The sequence below is a fragment of the Microcaecilia unicolor genome, chromosome 2 (genome assembly GCF_901765095.1).
Source record: "Microcaecilia unicolor chromosome 2, aMicUni1.1, whole genome shotgun sequence".
NCBI classification, from domain to species: domain Eukaryota; kingdom Metazoa; phylum Chordata; class Amphibia; order Gymnophiona; family Siphonopidae; genus Microcaecilia; species Microcaecilia unicolor.
In genome coordinates this window covers 255,608,038-255,632,690 of record NC_044032.1, presented here as the reverse complement: position 1 = coordinate 255,632,690, position 24,653 = coordinate 255,608,038, and the positions used below count along the sequence as shown (strand labels likewise).

Genomic DNA, 24,653 nt, shown 5'->3' with positions numbered 1-24,653 from the left:
AAATGTGAAAACTCACATCTGGCAGTCCCTGTCATCTATCATTGCACATCATAAGTCTTTCCCTACCATAACATTTAAAAAAAAAATCAGCTTCTGTTACTTGCTCACAAGAGCTGTTCCATGTAGATAGATGCAGGACCGCAAATGACATTAACTAATGCACATTGTCCCAACTTTGTTCCAAGTTTCACCACAACTTCGTGGCTTCTTCAGGGGATAAAGGCTGTTATGCACTCTTAACACTCCAAGATGGCTTTACCTTTTTTGCCCTGAAGCACAGCATCTCATATCTTGACCAGTCTTTCAGTTTTTCCAAGTTCCCTTTCATTTCTTTTCACCCCTTTAGGTGTGCCTACTTTGATACAAGCATATAGTATCACCAATAAAAAATGATATGATTTAGGGAGGAAAGTGTGTGGAGTACTGGAATAGCAATGAGCTACGAGTCAAGAGTGTTTCTGGGAGATTCAAGGTTAAGTCACTGGCGCTGTCACTGATTATTTGTGACTTCAGCAAAACCATATATATTTCCCAGTCTGTCACTGTCTTCCTGCCTCATTATTCACTGCTCATTAATTCTAAAGTGCACCACCCGGTTTCCTTCATTCCCAAGCAACAGGAAACTAAAAGGCATTCCAGAGTCCCACAGTATTTTTTTTTCATTAATATTGGCCAGATTAAACTGTTTTATAGCATTACTAGTAAAAAAGGCCCATTTCTGTTTTAAAGGAAACGGGCGCTAGCAAGGTTTTCCTCAGAGTGTGTGGTTGGCAGGCAGTCTCGAGCGATTTCTAGGCAGGGGGAGGAGTAGGGAAACACTCCTCCCCCTGCCTGGGTCGTTTGCTGCTGGCTGGGTCGGAGGAGTAGGGAAACACGCTCCGCGTGTTTCCCTACTCCTCCCCCTCCCATTGTACACTTGCCACAGCCGATTCGCTGCTCCCTGCATTGCGGCTCCTCCCCTCTCCCTGATGTCACTATTATAACTCCTCCCCCTCCCATTGTACACTTGCCACATCCGATTCGCTGCTCCCTGCATCGCAGCTCCTCCCCTCTCCCTGATGTCACTATTATAACTCCTCCCCCTCCCATTGTACACTCGCTGCAGCCGATTCGCTGCTCCCTACATTGCAGCTCCTCCCCTCTCCCTCACGTCACTATTATTTACTCCATCTAACTCTGGCCGGAAACCACGGTTCCAGGCAGCCTCAGAATGTTGGAGGTGAGAATTATTATATAGGAAGAGCCTCTTTTACCAAACTGCACTAGCAATCCTGGCGTGGCAGTGCCGACAAAGCTCATTCACTTTGAACGGGCTTCGTCAACATTGCTGTGCAGGAATCATCAACGCAGTTTGGTAAAAGAGGCCCTAAATTTAACAGTTTTTCTTTTCTCCCTGGGCATTTCACTCTTTCTGCTCATCTTATGCTCAATGTGCCTACAAGTATGAAAGAAAAGGATATCTGGATCTTTGAAGGACTATGAAAACAAGTTCATGGGATCCTTGAGTTCTCTTGTAAGTGCTGGCAGTATTATTAAGAGTGGAGCTAATTTTATGCATCTAAAAGGGTTTTTATAAAATTCCCCCAGGAGTTATACACATAAAGGTACATGCCATGCCAAGATGTGTGCACTGTTATGTCACTTGTGTGTATGGGTGTTCTGGGGCAGAATTTAGGTGAAGCACCGGTGGAGGCACAGAATGGAGAAGTAGTCTAATGGTGGGCTGAGAACCTGGTTCAAATCTCCCTGCCACTCCTTGTGATCTTGGGCAAATCACTTAAACTTCAGGTGCAAAGTTAGGGCTCCATTTACAAAGCTGAGGTTGAAAGTGGCCTTAGCACACTCTTACATTGCCCGTTTCCACACTCTTAAGGCCATTTCTACCACAGCTGGAAAATGGCAGATTTTCCATTTTCTGAATTAATGGCCATGTAGAAACATGAAGGCAGATAAGAGCCAAATGGCCCATCCAGACTGCCCCTCCACCGCAACCACTTTCTCCTCTATGTGCTAATGTTGCCGTTAGCGTGCAGCAAAACAAAAAGAAAGAACAACCCCCCCCCCCCAAAAAAAAAACAGCAAAAGCCAAACAAGGGTGGAGTGAAGAAACAGACACAGATGTGCAAGTCTTTATTAATGAGACCCAACACGGTCACCACGTTTCAGCTATAAAGCCTGTGTCAGGAACCAAAATGTCAGGCTGAGATAAAGGAACCTTCAAAAAATAGACTGGAATTAAACAACCACCGGAGCTGACAAGACAACTGGCTCCCAATGCAGTAAGATTTACCGAGCAATACAGTGGTGGAAATAAGTATTTGATCCCTTGCTGATTTTGTAAGTTTGCCCACTGACAAAGACATGAGCAGCCCATAATTGAAGGGTAGGTTATTGGTAACAGTGAGAGATAGCACATCACAAATTAAATCCGGAAAATCACATTGTGGAAAGTATATGAATTTATTTGCATTCTGCAGAGGGAAATAAGTATTTAATCCCTCTGGCAAACAAGACCTAATACTTGGTGGCAAAACCCTTGTTGGCAAGCACAGCGGTCAGACGTCTTCTGTAGTTGATGATGAGGTTTGCACACATGTCAGGAGGAATTTTGGTCCACTCCTCTTTGCAGATCATCTCTAAATCATTAAGAGTTCTGGGCTGTCGCTTGGCAACTCGCAGCTTCAGCTCCCTCCATAAGTTTTCAATGGGATTAAGGTCTGGTGACTGGCTAGGCCACTCCATGACCCTAATGTGCTTCTTCCTGAGCCACTCCTTTGTTGCCTTGGCTGTATGTTTTGGGTCATTGTCGTGCTGGAAGACCCAGCCACGACCCATTTTTAAGGCCCTGGCGGAGGGAAGGAGGTTGTCACTCAGAATTGTACGGTACATGGCCCCATCCATTCTCCCATTGATGCGGTGAAGTAGTCCTGTGCCCTTAGCAGAGAAACACCCCCAAAACATAACATTTCCACCTCCATGCTTGACAGTGGGGACGGTGTTCTTTGGGTCATAGGCAGCATTTCTCTTCCTCCAAACACGGCGAGTTGAGTTCATGCCAAAGAGCTCAATTTTTGTCTCATCTGACCACAGCACCTTCTCCCAATCACTCTCGGCATCATCCAGGTGTTCACTGGCAAACTTCAGACGGGCCGTCACATGTGCCTTCCGGAGCAGGGGGACCTTGCGGGCACTGCAGGATTGCAATCCGTTATGTCGTAATGTGTTACCAATGGTTTTCGTGGTGACAGTGGTCCCAGCTGCCTTGAGATCATTGACAAGTTCCCCCCTTGTAGTTGTAGGCTGATTTCTAACCTTCCTCATGATCAAGGATACCCCACGAGGTGAGATTTTGCGTGGAGCCCCAGATCTTTGTCGATTGACAGTCATTTTGTACTTCTTCCATTTTCTTACTATGGCACCAACAGTTGTCTCCTTCTCGCCCAGCGTCTTACTGATGGTTTTGTAGCCCATTCCAGCCTTGTGCAGGTGTATGATCTTGTCCCTGACATCCTTAGACAGCTCCTTGCTCTTGGCCATTTTGTAGAGGTTAGAGTCTGACTGATTCACTGAGTCTGTGGACAGGTGTCTTTCATACAGGTGACCATTGCCGACAGCTGTCTGTCATGCAGGTAACGAGTTGATTTGGAGCATCTACCTGGTCTGTAGGGGCCAGATCTCTTACTGGTTGGTGGGGGATCAAATACTTATTTCCCTCTGCAGAATGCAAATAAATTCATATACTTTCCACAATGTGATTTTCCGGATTTAATTTGTGATGTGCTATCTCTCACTGTTACCAATAACCTACCCTTCAATTATGGGCTGCTCATGTCTTTGTCAGTGGGCAAACTTACAAAATCAGCAAGGGATCAAATACTTATTTCCACCACTGTATATAACATGTCATATAGCACTCCAAACCAAGGACTTTGTCATGCTGGCTTTGGTGGTGGTTTTGCTTCAGTCTGTATTCTGAAGGTCTCATATCAGCCTGAAATTTTGACTCCTGATGCAGGCTTTATAGCCAAAACACGGTGACCGTGTTGGGTCTGATTAATAAAGGCTCTTTGGACTTGCACATCTGTGTCTTCACTCCACCTTTGTTTGGTCTTGCCATTAACAAAAATTATTGCTTGAGCCCTTACTGCCACCTATTTTGTAGGCCGTAAAGGCTCATGCGCTAATCCTGTGCTAATCAGTGCACAGCAGTGCTGACGCTCTAACCGATTAGTGCAGAAGTGCCCACACTCCACCCCCCGCAGACACACCCTTGGCCAAAAAAGTAAAAAATATTTTTTTAGAGTGTGGATAGTACACACGCATTTGTAACTTACTGCAGGTTAAAAGACCCCTTACATTGTAAATACTCCAGGGACAGGAAAAATACTGTACCTGATTATAACTCAGCAGTAGATCGATGATAAGAAAAGTCCAGATTTATTCACCATATAGAACCACAAAATACAAAAATACCTAAAAGCCTGACAGGGCCAAGTTTCGCCCTCTCAAGGACTGCGTCAGAAGCTATTAGAAACCAGAAGGTTTAGTCCAAACATGTCACCTAATCATTAAAAACTTTCCTTAGTGCAGCCTCAACTTGTGTATTTGTGCACTTTTTGCTTCTGTTTGTGGTGAATAAATTTGGACTTTTCATATCAATCTACTGTTTTTTTGCCTATCTTGGATTTTGTGGATCGCCTGCCTGTTTTGTTCCTTGGACCCTGATTGTAACTCGACTTGAACTTCTGTATTCCAATTTACTCAAGTACCTTACACAGTAACATTTACACCTTCTCTTGAGCAGATGTAAATATCCATGGCTTCAGTCTAGCTGTAATGTTTTCCCACATTTACTCCTAGTATTTTATGAAGGCACATAGGTGCCTGCTTATCCTCCAAACCTAGGTAGCTTATTATAAAATTACCCTCCACAATTCATCAAGCTGCAGATATGTTCCCTGAAGACCTTTGTGTTCAGTATATCCAGTGTAAGACTGATGACCTTCAAGGATGAAAAAATTATATTGCATCTGTTGTGCAGAGTTTGTTTCTTTTGAAAGGGAGGGAGAAGGTTTAATATGGTCCTGTTAAAAGTCCATTCAGTTGTCTAGAAATTAATATGATTTTTGCTACTATTGCCCTAAGCTCTTTGAGCAGGGACTGTCCCTCTATGTTAAATTGTACAGCGCTGCGTAACCCTAGTAGCGCTTTAGAAATGTTAAGTAGTAGTAGTAGTAGTAAAAGGGAGTTATCTTCTTTTTTCTCATTAATGGAGGAGTTTGTAGTTTAGGTCTTTGTGGGGGGGGGGGGGGGGGGGGGGGATTGTCTGGAAATTTCATCTGACCTCTGTAATTAAAGATCTCACTTTAATATTTTGCTTGGCTCAGTGTGTTCATAATTGTCTCTGCCAATCATTGATAGTTTGCGCCAGTCAGTTGTGGCTAACCTTAGAGAGTTTTCATCTCAATCCAGTCACTTCATTGGTTTTCCTAAAATTGATTTAGTTTTGCCAGATTAACATCTTGTTCTGTGTCTCCTGCATTTATAAAGGTGCCATCAGCCACACACAAGGGCTGATGTATTTTCTGAGATGGACTTATTCATGGCACTATGGATAATGTCCCAGTGCTTTTTGCAAACATTGGCCTGGATTGCCCTTTAGGTTTTGCAGTACACAAGCTTGTAATAGGTAGAAGAGAGAGTCCCTTTTTTCATGACAGTACACCGAGATTTGAAAGATAAGCACCTCCAGGACAGTTCATGTGCCAGAGAATCATTCTGTGACTAAGCTGGTTCAGAGGGAGGCCCCCTTATAGCTGTCTATAACCAGTTGTTATGGACCCCGAGGTCTGGGAGTTTCAAACCACTTGTGTTTCATCTGACTAAGGTCTGATTAAATGTGTCTAAACTACCGTGGCTTCGTTAGTATTGATATAATTTATCTGAGCATGAACCTGAATGCCATTCACTGTTGAAGTTGCATGAGATGCGGCAGAGTTCACTGTGTTACTAGTATTCCGAGTTTGGTCCTCTTGTTCTATCTTGGAATGCTTTCTTGCAGGGGAAAAGCAATTTGGCTTCAGCCCTGCAGTAGTTTGGAGTTCTCTAGATACGTTTTTGGCGTCTTTGTCAGCAGGAGGAGCAAATTGTCTGCCATCCCAAATGCCCATCTGCATCTTCTGTGCCATTTCAAAGTCAAACCTGTCCAGAGGAGTATGCTCAATGTGGCACAGGCTGTCTTCACTGTCACTGAGATGGCCGGGATTGGCCCCCAGGGACAAGTCATCTGTTTCAGAGAATCCAGAGCTGTGTAGGTATGCTGCGTTGGTCTGGGACGACTTATGGGCCTTTGGCTGCTTAACCCTTCTTTCTAAGTGTCCAGCCTCAGGGCTGGGCTCCACTTTACGGAAGCAGAAGCGGGCAAAAATGCCGATGAAGAACATTTCCACTGTCAAGGAGTAATAAAAGATGACTGGAAAAGAGAAGAACAGTTAACACCATAAATCTAATGTTACCAGTTGTTTCTGACAAAGTCTATACAAATTATCTACAAATATAATTTGACTTTCATATTCAATACAAAATTAATAACATATGTTTATTCATAAAAATGTATATACCACTTTAGTAATAATGTAGGGCAGAGTGTAGGCTATACATGATTATGAAGGCTGAGTAACCTAAACTGGGACAGACTTACAGAAGAAAGGTGGAGTAACTTACTCTGAGATCTGGTTTGCACAGAGAAAGGGGGGATGCAGGGAATGGCTCCCAGAGCCCCCATGGTTTCTAGGATGCCACTCTGAAGACCACAGAGCACTAACACTAGGATGATACAGATAAATTTGGAGCGTAGGCTGAACCCCTGGAGGGCATTCTTCGTTGCCTTGTAGAAGAGAAGGTAGCCATAGAATGAGAGGAAGGTGGAAATACCGATGAGGACATTAATGTAGGAATTTGGGTTGGTGTAATCCACCTAGAAAGAACATAACAAGTTAAGTTCATAGTATAGGAAACAGAGTTACTAATGGACTTCAGTTCTGCAGGACTGATTCCCCTACTTCATTCATGGACTAGTAGTTCCTGCATTTCTTAGAGAAACCAGATCACCTCCATAAGTGAAAACTGGGGAAGCAGATAAAACAAGGACTGGATTCAGTGCATGTCCCTAAAACGAATGAATTTGGTTGGTAACCTTACTTTAGAAAGAAGGGACTGTGCAGGATCTCATCTAAATCTTGAACACAGATGCCACATGCAAAACCATCTGTTTCAAATTGCTCCTTACGAACTTGCAAAGCCATGGCAGAAGATAGGTCAAGCCACTCCTGAGTTTGCTCTAACTGAAACTATGAGGCATGACTGCAGCTTGCATCTGGATAGTCGAGTGCAACATGAGGAGAACTCACATCACCATAGTCATACTTCTCATCTGTCCACAGGATGAGGCAGAGAAAGAAGAGGATGGTCCTGACAGCTGAGAGCTGGAACACAGCGATGGTCATCCACCTGAGGCTCACTCTGTATCAAAAATAAGCAAAGTGGCAGTCTAACTTAGGCCTTCGTCTAATGGCAGTAATGCTAAGGCAGGAGGCAAAGCCTATGTGTTGCTACCTGTTCACAGAGATGTTGGGGAGGCAGCAGCAACAGCAACAGGGAATCGGATTGGGGGCCACCTTTTCTCCCTCCAGCTTCTCCAGCATCCTGGTCTTGCCCCCAAAGAAATCTGTGATCAATGCCAGGAACTTCCATAGGGTAATGGAGTGATATCTGTAGAGGGAAGAATGAGAGTTAGAGGTGAATGGCCAGCAGTATTGAGCATTGTGGACTGGACATAGACTCCACTGGGACTGGTGATCTTCACCATATCATCCCAAACCAATCTTGGTGCATGGAAGGAAACCAGATTCTGTTTTGCAAACTCACATGGAAGCCACAAAATTGCAGACAGTGGAAGACCGAGGAATGTACATGCCGATTATAGAGGTCACACAGTAAACCTGTAGATATAAAGAGGATGTTTTTTTTATTAAAGTACTTACTACACCACCTTTCATATTCAACAACAGAGCAGTTCACAATTCATAATAGGAGACAAGAAGAAGCAGACAAGGATTTCCAATATAATAAAAATAGAGGGGGCTAAGGTAATACAGAGTAGGTCTATCTCCAGAATGCTTTAGTAGGTCTTACCCTGGGGAAGCCTAGAACCCTTCAGTCTGCCTTAGCCACTACTGATCTTCCCAGCACGAAGTTCCAAGCTGAGCTCCCCAGGACTCATGATATTAAAGGAGCATCAACTGAAGCATAACATAGGGAATTTGTAGCCATTGGCAGGTTTCTGGAGAAACTAGAAAGCTCCAGGCAGAGGCCTGAGGAAAGGAGTAGAAGAGAGCAGAACAATTGCCTTCTGTTCTGTAGTGTCTGCTCCCTGCCTCATTTTCACTGTACTGGAGGGGACAGAAATGAGCATGAGACTGCAGTCAGTGTGTGGGTAGAAACAGGAGGGGTAGGGCTGGATAAAGGAGAAGAGCAATCTCCATTCCAGCTCCATCCTCTTCCCTTCTGTGTTAGACAACATGTGGAAGAAACGGGGAAGGAAGGAGCAGGTATATCTCAGCTTGCACATTCTCTGTAATGTTAGGATTTGGGACTCAGCTGAAGGTAGCGCTGAAGAACATAGGTGAGGGAGCTGTGGGTGACATATACCCAGTGGTATGCTGGAGCAGGCTCTCACAGGCTCGCGAGAGCTGGTTAAGTTTTTAAGAATTTTGGGAGCCAGTTGTTAATGTAGCCCCCCCCCCCCCCATGGCTACTTCAACAACTGGCTCCCAAAATGTCCTTTTATTGGCTGCCAGCAAAGGTATGCCTAGCCTGACCACAGGAGGAGGGGGGAGAGAGAGGCATGCATGTCCCCCACCGAGTCCACCCTTTGCACCCCAAATTGCAGGGCTGGCTATGCCCAAAGAGAAAGCCTGCTCTTAAAAAATGTATCAGCACACCCCTGCATATACCTGTAGGGAGTGAGGGAAGAGGATGGAAAAGAGTACTAGGGTCTCATGGGAAGGGTGGGAGAGTGTAGAATGGGTGGAGAGAGAACGTTGATATGCATTCTTCTCCTCTCCCCTCTACTAAGCAACTACAAAAATCCCAGGGTGACCTTAATACAAAAGATACCAGGTATGCACAGAACAGCTTTACAATTGAGGGGAAGGGGTAATAAAATCTAGTACAGAAAATGCCTTGGAGTGATACATAGGAATGCCAATGAAGAGGACAGGAGGGATAAATGTCAATATTCTTATTAATCGCTGTTTCCCCTTAAAATAAGGGTTCAACACGATGTACAAATAAGAAGTAACCTAATTAGACACAGTATAATTGACAAAATAAATGATTACTGACCCATATGATAACTAATTACATTAAAAAAAGATAAGTTTTCAACATTTTTCGGAATTTCGAATAGTCCACTTTGACTCTAATAAACTGATGGGAAAGAATTCAATAGTGGTATTATAACAACTGCAAAAACAGTATTAAGTATTCTAATTAAAAAAAAAACAACAAAGGGCAAAGAATAAGCTGTTTAAGCAACCTAGGAGAGTAACCAAAAAGGGATTTAGAAATCAAACTAATCAATAAATGTGAAGTGGAACCATAAATGATCTGATGTAATACACTGAATGCTTTAAATAAAACACATTTGGCAACCGGAAGCCAATATAACATCTTCATATAACTTGCAACACTAGTAAATCTATTCATTCTGAAAATTAGTCTCACAGCAGTTTTTTGTATAAGTTGAAGCTTCTTTAGATATTTAGAATCAAACCTCTAATACAAGACATTACAATAATCAAGATGGGACGCAGAGGATCATCAGTGGTGGGAGAGCGAGGGGTAAAGCCTGGAAGAGATACAGAGGACCTTCAGTGGTGGGGGAGTGAGGGACAAAGCCTGGGACAGAGATGCAGAGGATCCTCAGTGGTGTGGGCAGTGAGGGACAAAGCCTGGGACAGATAGCAAAGTTGTTTACCTGTAACAGGGGTTCTCCATGGACAACAGGATAATGCAGCCACACTGGAATTTTCACTTCATAAGTTGAAGATGCAGAACTGCTCTCTAGCTAGCTCGATTTTTTAGCCAATGACATGTGCCATGGTCTTCCTGCTTTGATGACGTCACCGCTTACCAGAATCAGTCAATATCAAGCAAAGTGGAAATAAGAGTCTTGGAATAATGATCCATATTATGAAGATACTTTCGTACAATTTGTTCTTCATTTCTTCTTTTTTTTTCAGAGGAAGGAGGGCAGGAACACGTGTCGGCATTATCTTGTTGTCCACAGAGAACCCCTGTTATATGTAAGAAACTTTCTCTATGCATGAGGATAATGCAGCCACACTGGTATCTCCCAAGCTGAGGGTTGCTGTCATTAAATGCCTAGTCACCTGCCTGGGGCTACCCCGCGGCCACTTAGGGAGTCTATCCCCAGCACAGTTCAGGTCTGCCTGCACCTGCCGCTTGTGCTCTACACTAGCACCCTCCTCCCATTGACTGGGTCCCAACCGCCTCTGGATGAGTCTCACACTCTCAAATTATCCCCAGTTATTCCTAGGTTACTGGGGCCACACTCCCAGTGGTCCCCCAGTTTCTAGAAAGTATCCACAGACCCAACACACAAGCCACCAGGATTCTTAGTCAGTCCAGAGAAGCAGAAGCAATAAACTAAAAATGTTTATTGTCATGAAAATATTGAACAGTGAACCATAAAAACAGATGGAACAAAACAGCACATAATAACAGGTAACTGAATAAAGATCAATGATAAAACTATTTAAACATTTGTTCACTACCTGAATAGTTTTTGGAGAGTACAGGTAATATAGCTGCTCACAGGTTATCAAATATAACTGTTCACAGAGCCTCAGCAAAGAGATCTTTCTCTATTTCTGCCTGGCTAAGACTGGAGAAAACAGTACATCCTAGATGAATTTTGAGCTGCTGGGCCAATCAGAGCCCAGAACAACAAGTTTTAAAAATACTGGTCACATCACTGAAGGTTACCTCTTATCTGTGTTAACTAAAGAAGGAACAGTCAGTTCTCTGTAACTTTAAACATAAACATGCACCACCTGCTGGCCAAATTAGAGAAATACACTTCAAGAAATAATACACTTTTATAGGCTTAAAAACCCACCGTTTAGTCACAGTTGCCCAATTATGTTTTAAGAATATAGGCAACCCGGGTGATAGTCTTGAGGGGGGAAGGCTTAAGTCTTGAGGGGGGAAGGCATGCTAAGCTTGTCCAAATTTACTGTTCTTTTTGGTCTTGTCATATTGTCAAGACAATAATGTGTACTAAATGTAAGTGGCGAAGACCAAGTTGCTGCTTTGCAGACATCTGTCAACAAGACTTCGGAGTTGTGCTGTTGAAGCAGACATTGCTGTTAGACAATGTGCTGTGTTGTGGACAGGGAGATCAATATTCACTTAGTTGTAGCTGAAGGCTATACAGTCAGCAATCCATGTGGACAGAATATGGGTTTGGAGACTAGTTGTCATAAAGAACATTGGTTAAAAGAGATGAATAGTTGAACAACAGAAGTCCTTTGTGTGATGACAATAAAGAATTGTCCACTGGCGGTAAGGTTTTGGGAAGTAAAAAAAAGAAAGGACCATATCTTGATTAAGCTGAAATGCTGATACTACTTTGGGCAGAAATTTTGGATAGGTTCATAGAACTATGTTGGTAGGAAAACAATCTTGTGAAAGGAAGTTAAGTGACTAGAGCCTGAATTTCACAGATTCTTCATGCTGATGTGATTGGAAGGAGAACATATTTGAGATGAACAGTAGATAATGGTTGAAAAGGTAGCAAAATCAATCAGGAAAGAATGAGGTTAAGGTTCCATTGTTATGCATGAGATGTTGAAGAATACATTGAATGGAGCATGAAGAAGGACATTGCTGATTGGATTTACACCAAAGTATAAAATATTTCCATTTAAAAGAATAAGATCTTTTTGTAGTGGATTTTCTGGATGCATTATTAATGTGTTGATTTTGGAGTCTCCATGCTGTGAGTGCTAATGACTTAAGGTTTGAAGGAAGTAGTTGTCCTGTTGGTGAGAAGAGTTGGAGCAGATCCCAGATGAAGTGGATGGTCTATGTACAGAGCAGTAAGACATAGGTAATTAGGTTGGCGAAGCCAAGCGGGAGCAACCAGTATTATGTCTGTTAATTCTTGAATTATTTTCTGGATGATTTTGAGTATCAGGGGTATAGAAGGAAAAGTCTAGAGGAGACATTGTTTCCACAAACAAGAGAAAGCGTTGCTGGATAGGCTGTTGGGTGGTTTCAGGGATTTTTATCCCATCGTTCCTACCAAGTCAGGTATGGGGAAGATGTTTTAGAAGACTGGGTGTCATCCTGTGGGGCTCCACAGGGCTCTCCCCTTTCGCCAACTTTACTCAACATGGTTTTACAGTCTCTGGGAGTTATTTTGGAGCAAGCACAGTTTCAACGTTTTATATATGTGGATGTAATTTCAGTGTTGTGTCTGGTTTTAGAAGACTGGATTGCTACTTATGCATACATTTTAAAGTGTATGGATTTGATTGAAACTTGGGTTGGGCAAAATAGGCTAAAAATTAACAAAGAAAAGACACTATGGCTAGGACCTTTGGATCATCCTTTCCACTACAATACAGTAATTGTAGGGTCAGATTGTTTTAGTTTTGGGACAGAGTCCAAATTATTGGGAGTGGTGTTAGTACACTCAGTATGAAGCCACAAATTAATTCTATTGTCAAGAAATCTTTTTATCAACTTAAAAAAACTTTGTTGTATTAAGAAGAATTTGGAAACCTGAGTTTTTAGACTTGTAGTACAAACACTAATCTTGTTTATTCTTGATTATTGTAATTTAATGTATGTGAGTTGTGCTAAATCCTCTTTATGAGGCTTGCAGATAGTCCAGAATAAGGCTGTGCACTTGATTTACTTTTTGAATAGGTTCGAGCCTCTATCGCCTTACTTTTTGAAATTACATTGGCTTCCGGTAGAGGCTTGGATTAATTTTGTTAGGCATTACAGTCTTCAGGATGTTACAGGGTGAGGCCCCCTTTTATTTTATTGAAGTGATGACAGTATTACTGGGGGGGGGGGGGGGGGAAGTCGGATCGTTTAAGAGCTCAATGTTTGCTGTCTTTTCCTTCTGTTAGGTATAAAAGAATTTTGTCATCTTCGCTTCTTACCAAGCTCTAGCTTTTGAAATTCATTGCCCTTGGAGCTGAGGCACAGCTCAGACCTTCTAATGTTCAGGTCGCTTAAGATTTTTTAAAGAAACTGTAGTGGGATCTTGTAATTGAGCCATTTTATTTTGAATAATTTATGGTTCTGTATTTTATTCTGAACATTGTGTTCAGTTTCTTACTTTTTAACCGCAGTGAACTGCATTGGTATTAGCGGGCTATAAGTTCAGTATAAAATAAAAATAAATAAATATAGAGGCATCCATTGTCAATGTGAGACCTGAAGGGTTGAGTTAAAAGGGCGCTCTCACTGATAAATGGTTCATAATTCGCCACCATGTGAGGGCCTTTTTTATCTGAGTGACTAGAACCTTCTAAAATAGGGCATGGTAGTATTGATGCCACTGAAGTCTCAAGCCCCACAGAATGGGTCTCGTGTAGTTTTGCATTTGAAAGCACCGCTGAAGAAGCTGCCATGTGGCCTAGAAGGCAGATGGTTCTGGCTGAAGCTGTTCATGCAGATTGGAGATGTGTGACAAGGTTTTAGATAGTGAATATGCGGTCTTGTGGCAGATAGGCTCTCCCTTGAAGGGTATCTATGCATTCTCCAATGAAGTGAATAATTTGTGTGGGAGGGTAAATTTCTTTTAGTTGATGATGAAACCCAGGGAATTTAGAGTCCTTATGGTATAATGGAGAGACTGTAACAAGTTCTGTTTTGATTGCACAGAAATGAGTCAATCATCTAAGTATATACAGATGTTCCAAATTTTCTGAGGTGTGCTGCTACTCCTGAAAGGCACTTTGTAAACACTCTGGGTGCAGAGGAAAGGCCAAACAGAAGTACTCTGTACTGATAATGAGTACACTGAAATTGGAACTGAAGATAGTTCCAGTGATTGGGATGAATTGGGATATGTGTAAAAAAGGCGTCATTGAGGTCCAGGGACACTAGCCAGGCATTGCAGAGGTAAGATGGCCTGTATCCTGAATTTCTTTTACAAAGATGTTCACCTTCCTTAGGTTGAAAATTGGCTTTAGACCTCCAGACGTTTTCATGATTAGAAAATAGTGGGACTAGAATTCTTGGCCCTTTTGTTGTATTGGGACTTCCTATATATCGGCCACTTACAAGAGTGATGCAATTTCTTCTTGTAAAATCCTACATTGTAAAGGATGAGGATTGGAGGGGAGGGGCAGGTTGTTTGGAGGCAGATGTAGAAAGTTTGTTCTGTACCCCTGCCTGATGATCTTTAATACCCATTGGTCTGTAGTAATTGAATGCCATTGTTGCTGAAAAAACCCCCCAAAAATGCCTTCCTATTCAATTCTAGCATTCAAGACGACCTTCCCACCTTTGGAATTTTTACTGTTATTTTACAATATTATTTTTTGTACTTGTTACAATTTAAAATTAAATAAAAATGTTAACTAAAAAAAAAAAAGAAAAAGATAACAAGTAAGATGTTTAGTATTGCTAGCAAGAAGGAATAAAGACTGAATGGGGCTACAGGTATTTATGAACCACCATATTCTAGGTCAGAGATACAGAGTTAGTGCAATGGCTCTACTTGTCCTAGGTAAACTTTAAGGTCTCTAAGCACTGTCCTAAAACTTAAATAATTGAACAGTCATGATCATCTCAACCCCACCCCTCTCAGAATGATCTTATAAAAACATGTTATCAAAAACTTTGTGTGTGTTTTACATCTTTGATTTTTGTATGTGTGTTGGGAGCGGGAGGGAGGAAATGGCAAAAACATTAATCGAGAAATACATGGAGGCCACCTGAGGGATGATATCCAGGTGGAAGATCCAGCGAAGAAATGGGTGGATTTGGGGAGGTGGGAAAAGTTGGGGGTTATATGATGTTTGGGTAAAGAGTAATTGATTCAGATCTGTTCTCACTTAAAACATGTTTTTATTAACACCATCCATAACATATATGGATTAAAACATATATTGGCCATATTGTACTTTACACAGAGAAAAAGTAACAGTGTACAGGACCTGCATGTGGAGTTATCACATGAGCATTCTATATAGGCATCAACAGGTGTATTTTCTCATTTACACTCAACACTGCTACAATGAAATATCCCTGTCTCCCTTAAACGCTCTCATTCAATCCCCCTACCTCCCTGCTAGTGGGACCCAGTGGATCACAGGCAATTCAAATCCACATTCGTAAACAAAACTCTCATTATACAGTGAGCAGCACACTACTGGTCCTGTGTGGTATTGCGTTCTAGAACACGTCCCAAATCTCTTGGAACTTCGCCTTCTGTTGCGTTTCATTATGGGGTGTTGCCAGTTTGTCCATCATCATCATCATCATGTGAAGCAACTGCATACGCCACCGTCAGGGCCGCCGAGAGGGGGGGACAGGGGGCCTCCAGAGGGTGCCCGGCGCCACCGCAGTCCGGCCCGCCCGCCCTCCGTCGCTCCCGGAACTAACCTTAAACGCCTCCTTTCACCACCTTTGCAGCAAGCAGCAGCAGGGCAGGCCACTCCTTCCTTCCGTGTCACACCCTCGCCTGACGTAACATCCGTGAAGGCGGGGCACGGAAGGAAGGAGAGGTCTGCCCTGCTGCTGCTTGCTGCGAAGGTGTTGAAAGGTTAGTTCAGGGCCCAGCCTAGTAGCGGGTGGGGGGGCCCGGCGACCTCGGGTGGGGGGGGGCTGGGGGTGGCCTTGTCCCGGGCCCGGCTCTGGCTCTCGGCGGCCCTGGCCACCGTAGCAGACCTGGGATTGCTTCTTTCCTCCAATTTAAAAGAATGCACGTGTGGACTTAAAACACACTTTCCCTACCTGACCCCACCTCGATAATAATGCCCAAATCCCCAAATTATAGAAGATGCACTAAGCTGGGCAGTTCAATCCCTTAAAATATCTGAAAACCTGCTCGCAGAAATATTGCACCCTAGGGCTCTTGGTGCTTACATTTTAGACAATCTACCATGTTGCCAATTTGTGCCCTGAAGGCTCTAACTCAAGGGTTGGTAACCAGGGTCCTTGAGAGCCATAACCCAGTTGGGGTTTTCAAGATTTCCACAATGAATAGACATGAGATCTATGTACATACAATGGAAGCAGTACATGCAAATCAATCTCATGCATATTCAATGTACAAATCTTGAAAACTTGACTGGGTTTTTGGCCCTCAAGAACCGTGGTTGCCCACCCCAGCTCTAACTGGAGGAATGTGGGCCCTGACCAGCAACTTGCCTTGCAATTTGCTCAATAGTACATTGTAAGTTTTTGAATTTTACCTTTAGCCAGTTTGATTTGGTTCGCTGTTACTAACACTTCCAACTCCTTGGTCCATTTTCTAGCCATCCCCTCGATATTATACACCACTTCCAAGCTATGAAAGACTGCCATGCAGGGGCGTAGCCAGACAGCAGCTTTTTGGGTGGGCCTGAGGCCAGTATCTGCAGCTTAGGAAGCTTAGACTGCTGAAGTGGAGAGCAGTGTTTTCAGCACCATCAGGGGGACGTCTTCAGCTGGCGGAGCTTGGGATCCCCACTAGCTAGCACTAAATGGGTGGGCCTGAGCCCTAAGTGGATAGGCCCCGGCCCACCTGTGGCTACACCACTGCTGCCATGCTTGGCTTACTTAGACTCTCAAAAACCAAAGCCATACCAATTTCTGGCCTAAATCTTCATATCAAAACAGCTCTACAGAAAATGTAAAACCAGAATGGTCCTGCATAACAGTAGCAGGTGGGAGACGGCCACATGCAACTGAACTGACCGAAAAGTCTGTGCTGGAGAAAAGTTCCTGAGTCAGGGCTCCATTGAATGATGTCACCCATATTGTGAGGATTAGTTTATGATGGGGCCCCAAACCTGCCTAAAGTTGAAAGAGGGGCAATCTGCAAGCATTAGGGCCCTCAGTGACATGGGGGCCCAGGGCAATTACCCCTGTTTACCCACCCTTAACGCCAGCCCTTATTTTATCCTGCTTGTCTTAAAGAATGCGGATTTACAGTATTTAATTCAAACAGGATCTATATTATTGTTATCACTGCTTATTAAAAAAAAAAGGCAGGGTGCAACTACAGGTGCCAGCGTGTACTGGTGATGAAAGCTGTGTGACAGTTTATTGGGCTGGTGCAGGTATGACCATGATGCAAGGGATAAGGAGAGTGCACTTTTTGATTACTTTGTCCCTCAGTGAGAACCAGCAACAATGAAAGGCTCCTACCCACTCTCAATAGATGTAAATGTTTCCCTTTGTTACTTGCAGATTGTTTAACACTACTGTTGTCAGGTGACTCAGATAATGGATGACCTCTTCCCACCACTCCAATAATAGAGCATGCATCGGTCCTCACCGGGTAGACTCCCAGGATCCAGAGGTAGAGACACGTGCGATGGGCAGAGGTCACATTGCGGAGGAAGAAGCCCATCTGTTCCAGGAAGAGAGCCACCTGGATGAGTGCTACTGCTGCTGGGATGATGAAGATCCACAGCTCATTCTTTATCACTGCAGACAAACCAGAAGGGGGCAGCATTGAGTGAACAAGAAAGAATGGGTGGGTAGGGCAGAAGACAGGGCCCTTTTGTTTAAAAACAGGAAACGAATGAATTTATTTTATAGCCTCCACTGCGTTACTAAGCCTCCGATAGGGGGAAAAAAACCATTTGGGTTAATATTCAAACTCCATGGTCGGTGTTTCTTTTAAATACCAGCCCTGGTATTTAAACATTCAGCACTTGCCACTATCTGAATATCAGCGCTTTTATATCGAGGATGCCACTAATCAGCACCGGTATGGGGATTACAATCCAAATATCAAGCTGTCCTAATTTATCTGCCTGGATACCACCAATGGATATCACCACTGTCTGAGTATTTTCTGGCTCTCCTCAGGTTCTGCCCCCAGTCAGACCACACCTGGGCCATCTGTAATGATTGTTCAGTAGCATTTTCTGGATAATGCCTCTGAAAATAACTGATTGGCCCTTGTTAGCAGCATTTATCTAATAGCAAGAGTTGTTACCCAGCTTAAGGTTTTTAAATATCACGTTGATTTATTTTACCTTGTGAATTCAGTTCACTTCTTTTTTTTTTTTGTTAGTAGTGGAAGGTGAGCTACGTTCTCAAGCAGGAAGAATAGAGAAACAGAGTACGAGCAAGTCTTGCCATTAGACGAGGTGAGGATAGGCACGAAAATAAAGCTTTACCTTGGAAATTACTAAGAGAAAGAGTGGAGGGAAGTCCTTATATTTGGAACAGACTCAAATCCTACCTTGGAAGAACTCTGAAGAGAGAGGGAAGTTTCCTCCGGGAAGAGAGCAGTTGCCTTTTGCCATGTTTTCTCTTATATGTGTACCACTTCATGTACTGCATATAGAATCCTGAACCCTCCCTTCTCCCCTTTCCATGCCTTCCCCTGGCTTCTTTTGTCACTTTCTTTCTGGCCTTGTGTCTTTTGAGTATTCTCCTGCAGAACTCTCCTCCTCTCCCCAGTCTTTTCTTTTACTATCCTAAACCCTTCTCCCTCCCTCGTTCTTTCTGTCCACCATTTCCCTTGATCTCACTTCCCTGTTTCCTGTTCCTTAATCATGTGTCTCTTTGTCTCCTTTTTCCATCTCACTACACCTCTTTCTTTCTTTACTTTTCACTTTGTCTGTTGTCTCATCGTGTCCTTTTCTTCTCCTTTAAGCAAACAGGAGCCCAGTCTTCCCTTCCCTATCTTCCAGGTGATATTGATTATCTTGGCCTTACAATGGTCTTCCTAGAGGTATCATTAATCATTGACTTGGCCCAGGTAGGAGTGTCTAGGTAACGGGTCCAAGTCCACCTCTCCCAACTCAGAAAATGGCAATTGTGCGGGGTGAGACAGCAGTTCCGAAGGAAAATCAGGCTCAGGACCCTTGGCCAGGGAAGAAAGACATTCCCTCAAATACAAGAAGGAAGCCAAGCAATCAGAAGTTCTCTGCCCTCCCCAGCACGGAGTTGAACAATGAGAGCGTCTGAAATCTTATGAAACAGATGTTTCTCAATAAACATGAGAGTGAATGTGTGCAAAGTGCACAGAAAGGCAAACACAGGTATTGTCAGATGTCTGCTCATATATATGAAAATATAGGGAGACATGCAAGACAGATGTTTAGAAGAGGGTGTGCATATGTAAGGGAATTATTTCAATATTCTTTCTTTCAACCTATTTTCTAGTCTCCCCTTCTAGGTTCTCTGGTAATGTTTTTCATTTGTCTATCTGGTCAACAACTGCAATTAAAAGTGTCTATTTCTTCTTATAAAGGCTGTTGAAAAGAGCAGGGGAGGGGAGGGGAGGTCTAGTTTGCTCTCAGTTTCTTGGTTGTTCCACTCCAAAAGATTTTCACCAGTGAAAAATCCACCCAGCTCTGGAGTCATCCTGCCATTGCCTGGTTGCTGCATAGATTGTGTAATTCTTTCTTGTAATTCTCACTTGTAGAACACAGAAAAAATATCTGCACACTTGTAATTCAGACAGTTTACACTAAATCTGATCTTGCTACAGAGTTAAGAGAGCAGCCAGAGAGTGTTTTAATCCCCTTCCCATCCCTCCATCCAAGGACTCTTAAAGCATCTCCTGTGGTGTCAAGGAAAAGAAAAAGCACAAACTGTGAGAACATGTCTTTTTTTTAATTATTATTATTTTTTTTTTAAAGGCGCTCTTTTCTGGAGTTCTACATTGTAACCACAGATTGGTGAATGGACAGTAAACATGATTGGGTGCTCCTGGTTTCTCCAGGGCAGAAGCATAACACTGGTCCTTGTCTAGGAGGTCCTGTATCAGCAGAAGGTAGCGTCCCTCTCCTCCTAGTTCCCCATCACCAGCTCTTGAACATTATTCTTCCACTCCATGATCAGAGAGGTAGCAACAGCTACAGAGGGAGACCTCCACTGCTCTTCAAACACAAATCTAGTTCCCTGTACACCACCCCCAAGTCAATCAATCAGTCTCTCCCCAGAGCAGATTTCCCCTTTGTGTCTGCATTCTCACATGTTACAGTCTGTGCAGTACCCAAGGGAGGGATAAAGAGAGACACTAATTATTCCAGGCCTGTTCACGTTCAGGGACAGCATAGCCTTTTCACATTCTTTTTCTTTTCCTTTCCAACTCTCTCTTCAGAGCAGACACCTAAATGCACAAAGTTTTCTCTTTACAACACTGCTGGGGCTAGTTCAGTCTGAATACTCACAATAAAAAAATTGTCACAAAACAAGGATCCAACATGAATCTTCCCAAAATGAAGAGGGCAGCAGTGGGGGAGAGGAGCAGGTGCCTGCTGATTTCTAATGGTCAGGTAAAGCCCTCAGACTTCCTGATCCCAGTTAGACAGGATCAGAAGATGGATGGCACCCACTATGAAACATTCAGGGACAGCATAGCCTTTCCATGTTATTTTTCTTTCCAACTCTCTCTTCAGAACAGACACCTACATGCACAAATCTTTCTCTTTACAACACTGCTGGGCCATGTCCAAGGCTGAATACTCAGAATAAAAAATTGTTGTGAAACAAGGATCCAACATAAGCCTTCCCAAAATGAAGAGGGCATCACTGGGGAAAGGGGGGGGGAACAGAGGAGCAGGTGACTGCTGATTTCTAATGGTCAGGTAAACCCTCAGTCTTCCTGGCCCCAGTCAGGTAGGCAGCACCCCCTATGAAACATTCACATGTGAGTAAAAATTCCAGCCCCAAGAGACAGAAGAGGGAGAAGGGGGATCCATTTTGGGAAGCAGAGGGTGTGGAGACTAGGGAAAAAGCTGCAAGAGGGGGAGCCTTTTCCATTACACTACTGTAAAACTCCACTTTTTGCTTATTATCCACCCCCACAGTCTTAATGTTGATAGCTTTGCTCAGTACAGGACCCCCTCCTCTTCTTTATCCAGAATCAGCTAATCAGGCGGTAGAAAACCCAGCAGCCGAAGGTGACCCAATGGCTGGCCCAGCTCAGTTCTGACCATTTATGGATAGTGTGGGACATCCCGTAGCCCTAGGAGTGAGAAAAGAGAAATAGCAGATGAAAAATTACTCCCCCATCCACCAAATACCCAGTACAGGACACATACCCATACATACACACAGAGAAAACCACAAATCCTAATGTTTCAATAACATTACTACCCATACAGGTTCACTCCAAACTTCTGCAGGAGACTAAGGCTATAGTCACTGAATGAGCTACAAACCATCAGAGTGCTGGAGCCATGTGCTCCCTCTGTTCTGTCAGACTGCCATGCGATTGCATACGACTCTGATGGGGCAAGACCATTCAGCTCCAATTTTGCAGGGATGCGTAAGAACATAAAAAACTGCCATACCAGATCAGACCATCCAGCCCAACATCCTTACTCCAGCCCAGGATAATCCAGGCTACAAGTAACTGGCAGGAGCGCAAACTGCAGATACATCCAAGGTGGCTCATACACAGGGATAGGCAGGATAAAGAGACAAACTACTAACAGAAATTAAAAAGGCTAATGAACTTCATAACACAATAATGGCAGATTTCAATAGGAGATTTCAGTTAACTCAATTTATTTGTATATATCCCTGCTGCCCACCATCCCCTTCCAATCAGCAGCAATTTACAATGCAATAATATATCCAATTAAACCTGCCAGTGGCTGATATTCACTTTGGAATACAGTATGCATGCCATGATCTTTCTCCCTCTGTCTTGTGGCTTTCTGGTGCTCTTACCTGCTCCTCTGTGGAGTCCTCTGTGTCCACGTCAAACAGAGACCCAAGGTAGGTCAAATGGAAGACTGCTAGGACCCCAAAGAGAACATTAACAGCCCGCACCCAGAGATTCTGGAGAGAAACAGCAGAGAAAGATGCAGGAGTTTAACAAAGGCTTATATAAAACAAACATTTTCATGAACCCGACTGCCAGATTTAGCTGAAAATTGATAATATAGAATCACACATTTATTCTCTGTACTGCAATATATATAATTTCATGATAACGCATGGGTTAAGTGGATTGTACGGTACAAGATATATATCATGTAGTGCTTCTTGGATAACCACACAGGTCTCTAGCAGCAAAAACAACTCAGACAGCTTAGGAAGTGGTTTGTACCCCAGAGTATCAGTTAGCCTATAAGGCACTTTAGAGTGGTAATGGTTTTGTAGATGATATCTCATACAGTATATGCAGGGGTTTCACTATAATCTAGTCACGAGGAGAATTTAAGTGAAATCTTTTCACTTGACAGGCTCTATTTCTTTTTTTTTTTTTTTTTTTTTTAACTGTCTAACTGTAGTGGTGGCCGCTCTCCATGCTAGCAGCTTCTTCACACCCTACCATAGGGTTGCCAAATTGAGAGTATTTGGTTGGCCTTATCAGTTTTGATTAAGGAGGCCAGCAGGACCTTTACACCTAGTAGTCAGAGTTAAGGTACATGTACTAAGTAAGAAAAATGGTCTCCAGTCTCTCACCAACCACCATCGCTTTGATAGCTGGGCTAGATGGAAGGGAACAGGCGTTTAAAGTGAGAAAAGCCTTAAGTAGTTGTAAATAAGCCCAGTAGAGACTGGATTATATGTAGTCAGAGGAACCCCCACCCCATTACTGGTCAAGAACACTCCTAGTAGAGAAAGCAACTTAGACTTCTCACCGTCTTATGCTGATGAGAACAGCCAGGCAGGCAGCGCTTCGAGAGGATGCAGGCACTGAAGATGGCAGCGAGTTGCTTGCGGAGAACTGAGATAAAGCAAGAAAATAGAGAATGTTAGGTCTTCAACCCAAATTCCTTCCCTTCTTTCAATCCTCCCCACTCTCCAGTGAGCTCTCTAATGGTGATATGCATGAGAGGTTTGTAAACATTACTGTAAAATGCATCCAACTCTTACAATGCATGCTTAGCAATGCACTCCCACCTCTTAAAAATGAGGATTCAAACTCTGATTTAGTATTACAGTATGTTAGACGTTTAAAAAAATTTAGGAATGAAATTAGGGATACAAAAATAGGAAAATTTAAAAGAGATGAGGCACACTACACCAAAGGTCCGATATACCCTTTTGCTAAATGTCGATCATATACAGAAATCTGCAATTACAGCAAATGTGACACCAGAAGAGCAAATAAGGAAAAAAGAAAATAAATAAATAAACAAAAAATAAAAAGAGTATGCAGTGACTCGGGTGATTCTTACATTTCTCCATTTAGCAGTCCCATGACTACACCATTGCCAGGCCCCTCCAAGTCTTTATTTAGATTGCATCTGGCACAGAGAGGCTCTAAGGTCAGGCCCATTCCAGAAAGAGAACTGTTTTGCTTATCAGAGGTGTGGGGGGGGGGGGGGGGGCACAAACAGGCCCTTTCAAGGCAGAGGCAGGGCTCCTGCCTGCAGACAGCTGGATATAGATAGACCCATTTTTAATTTATCAGACATCACACTCACAGACTCTGTCACACACACACACTCTCTCTCTCTCTCTCTCTCTCAAACATACACACTCCGAGGAAAACCTTGCTAGCGCCAGTTTCATTTCTGTGAGAAACAGGCCTTTTTTACTAGTTCATTAAGAAAAGGTATTCCATTTGTTCCATCAACCAGATATGATGCATTCCAAATGAGGATGAATCTTTTCTGGTTCATGTGTAAATGACAAATTATGCATTTTTTTTCCCAGGAGTGATACAACTCATAGTGATATATTGGTGGTTAAAAAACAAAACAAAAAAAACCTTTAAGTGAATTCCCACTGGACTGGTCAATCCATTGTTACATGTATTTGATTTGCCAAATTGGAACAGAACAAAAAACAGCAGCTTTACAATCTTACAAGGAAGAACATACAGCAGTTTGGTCACTTGTAAACAACCCCCACATTGTCATTAAGCCTGCAGACAAGGGAGGTGGCATAGTGATCCAGAATAGCACTGCCTTTATCAGGGAGGTGGAAAGACAGCTCAATGATAGGGAGTACTATATTCCATTGGATTATGAACCTACACCAGAGGTACAGAAAGAAGTGGTGAATATAGCTGTCAAAGTCTGCTTTTTAACTCTCAAAGAGAGTGAATTATTGATTGTTAAAAAGTCAGTTATTCCTACTATATATAAATGTTACTCAAAATGGAGTGGAGGAGTGGCCTAGTGGTTAGGGTGGTGGACTTTGGGTCCTGGGGAACTAAGAAACTGAGTTCGATTCCCACTTCAGGCACAGACAGCTCCTTGTGACTCTGGGCAAGTCACTTAACCCTCCATTGCCCCATGTAAGCTGCATTGAGCCTGCCATGAGTGGGAAAGCACGGGGTACAAATGTAACAAAAAAAACCAAACCCATAAATCTTTGAGCAACCTTCCAGGCAGACCTATTGTGTCCGGAAATGGTTCAGTTCTTAAACCTTTATTGATTTTTGTTGATATTTTTTTACA

General features: G+C 43.1%; 3 protein-coding genes across 3 annotated transcripts in view; all 3 read right to left on the bottom strand.

Moving 5' to 3' along the window:
• Positions 1 to 3,899: 3,899 nt before the first annotated feature.
• On the bottom strand, positions 3,900 to 6,876 carry LOC115463454. Its single transcript, XM_030193961.1, has 2 exons — positions 6,724 to 6,876; positions 3,900 to 6,472 (listed from the first exon to the last, which is right to left on the bottom strand). Exons 1-2 carry the CDS (start codon positions 6,782 to 6,784, stop codon positions 5,904 to 5,906), a joined length of 630 nt encoding a protein of 209 aa, XP_030049821.1. The 5' UTR covers positions 6,785 to 6,876; the 3' UTR covers positions 3,900 to 5,903.
• On the bottom strand, positions 6,820 to 19,791 carry LOC115462001 (organic solute transporter subunit alpha-like). Its single transcript, XM_030192049.1, has 7 exons — positions 18,515 to 19,791; positions 17,597 to 17,748; positions 7,927 to 8,000; positions 7,615 to 7,770; positions 7,410 to 7,521; positions 6,887 to 6,976; positions 6,820 to 6,825 (listed from the first exon to the last, which is right to left on the bottom strand). Exons 1-7 carry the CDS (start codon positions 18,576 to 18,578, stop codon positions 6,820 to 6,822), a joined length of 654 nt encoding a protein of 217 aa, XP_030047909.1. The 5' UTR covers positions 18,579 to 19,791.
• Positions 19,792 to 19,875: 84 nt separating this feature from the next.
• LOC115462000 (protein-serine O-palmitoleoyltransferase porcupine-like) overlaps positions 19,876 to 24,653 on the bottom strand; it is a 48,754-nt gene continuing 43,976 nt past the window's right edge. Inside the window, exons 9-11 of the mRNA XM_030192048.1 lie at positions 22,884 to 22,969; positions 21,964 to 22,074; positions 19,876 to 21,253 (exon numbers count right to left, since the gene is read on the bottom strand). Coding sequence (XP_030047908.1) covers positions 21,152 to 21,253; positions 21,964 to 22,074; positions 22,884 to 22,969 — 299 coding nt within the window. The 3' untranslated portion in view covers positions 19,876 to 21,151. The remainder of the gene's footprint in view (positions 21,254 to 21,963; positions 22,075 to 22,883; positions 22,970 to 24,653) is intronic.

What these genes read in the sequence shown, in the direction of transcription:
- LOC115463454 (XM_030193961.1), bottom strand. Translation starts at nt 6,784, where the DNA reads ATGGGGGCTCTGGGAGCCATTCCCTGCATCCCCCCTTTCTCTGTGCAA. An exon ending in TGTGCAAACCAGATCTCAGA is followed by an intron (nt 6,473 to 6,723) that starts GTAAGTTACTCC and finishes TCTCTTTTCCAG; the next exon opens with TCATCTTTTATTACTCCTTG.
- LOC115462001 (XM_030192049.1), bottom strand. Translation starts at nt 18,578, where the DNA reads ATGGCAAAAGGCAACTGCTCTCTTCCCGGAGGAAACTTCCCTCTCTCT. An exon ending in CTCTTCAGAGTTCTTCCAAG is followed by an intron (nt 17,749 to 18,514) that starts GTAGGATTTGAG and finishes GTTTGTCTGCAG; the next exon opens with TGATAAAGAATGAGCTGTGG. An exon ending in TGCAATTTTGTGGCTTCCAT is followed by an intron (nt 7,771 to 7,926) that starts GTGAGTTTGCAA and finishes TTCCCTCTACAG; the next exon opens with ATATCACTCCATTACCCTAT.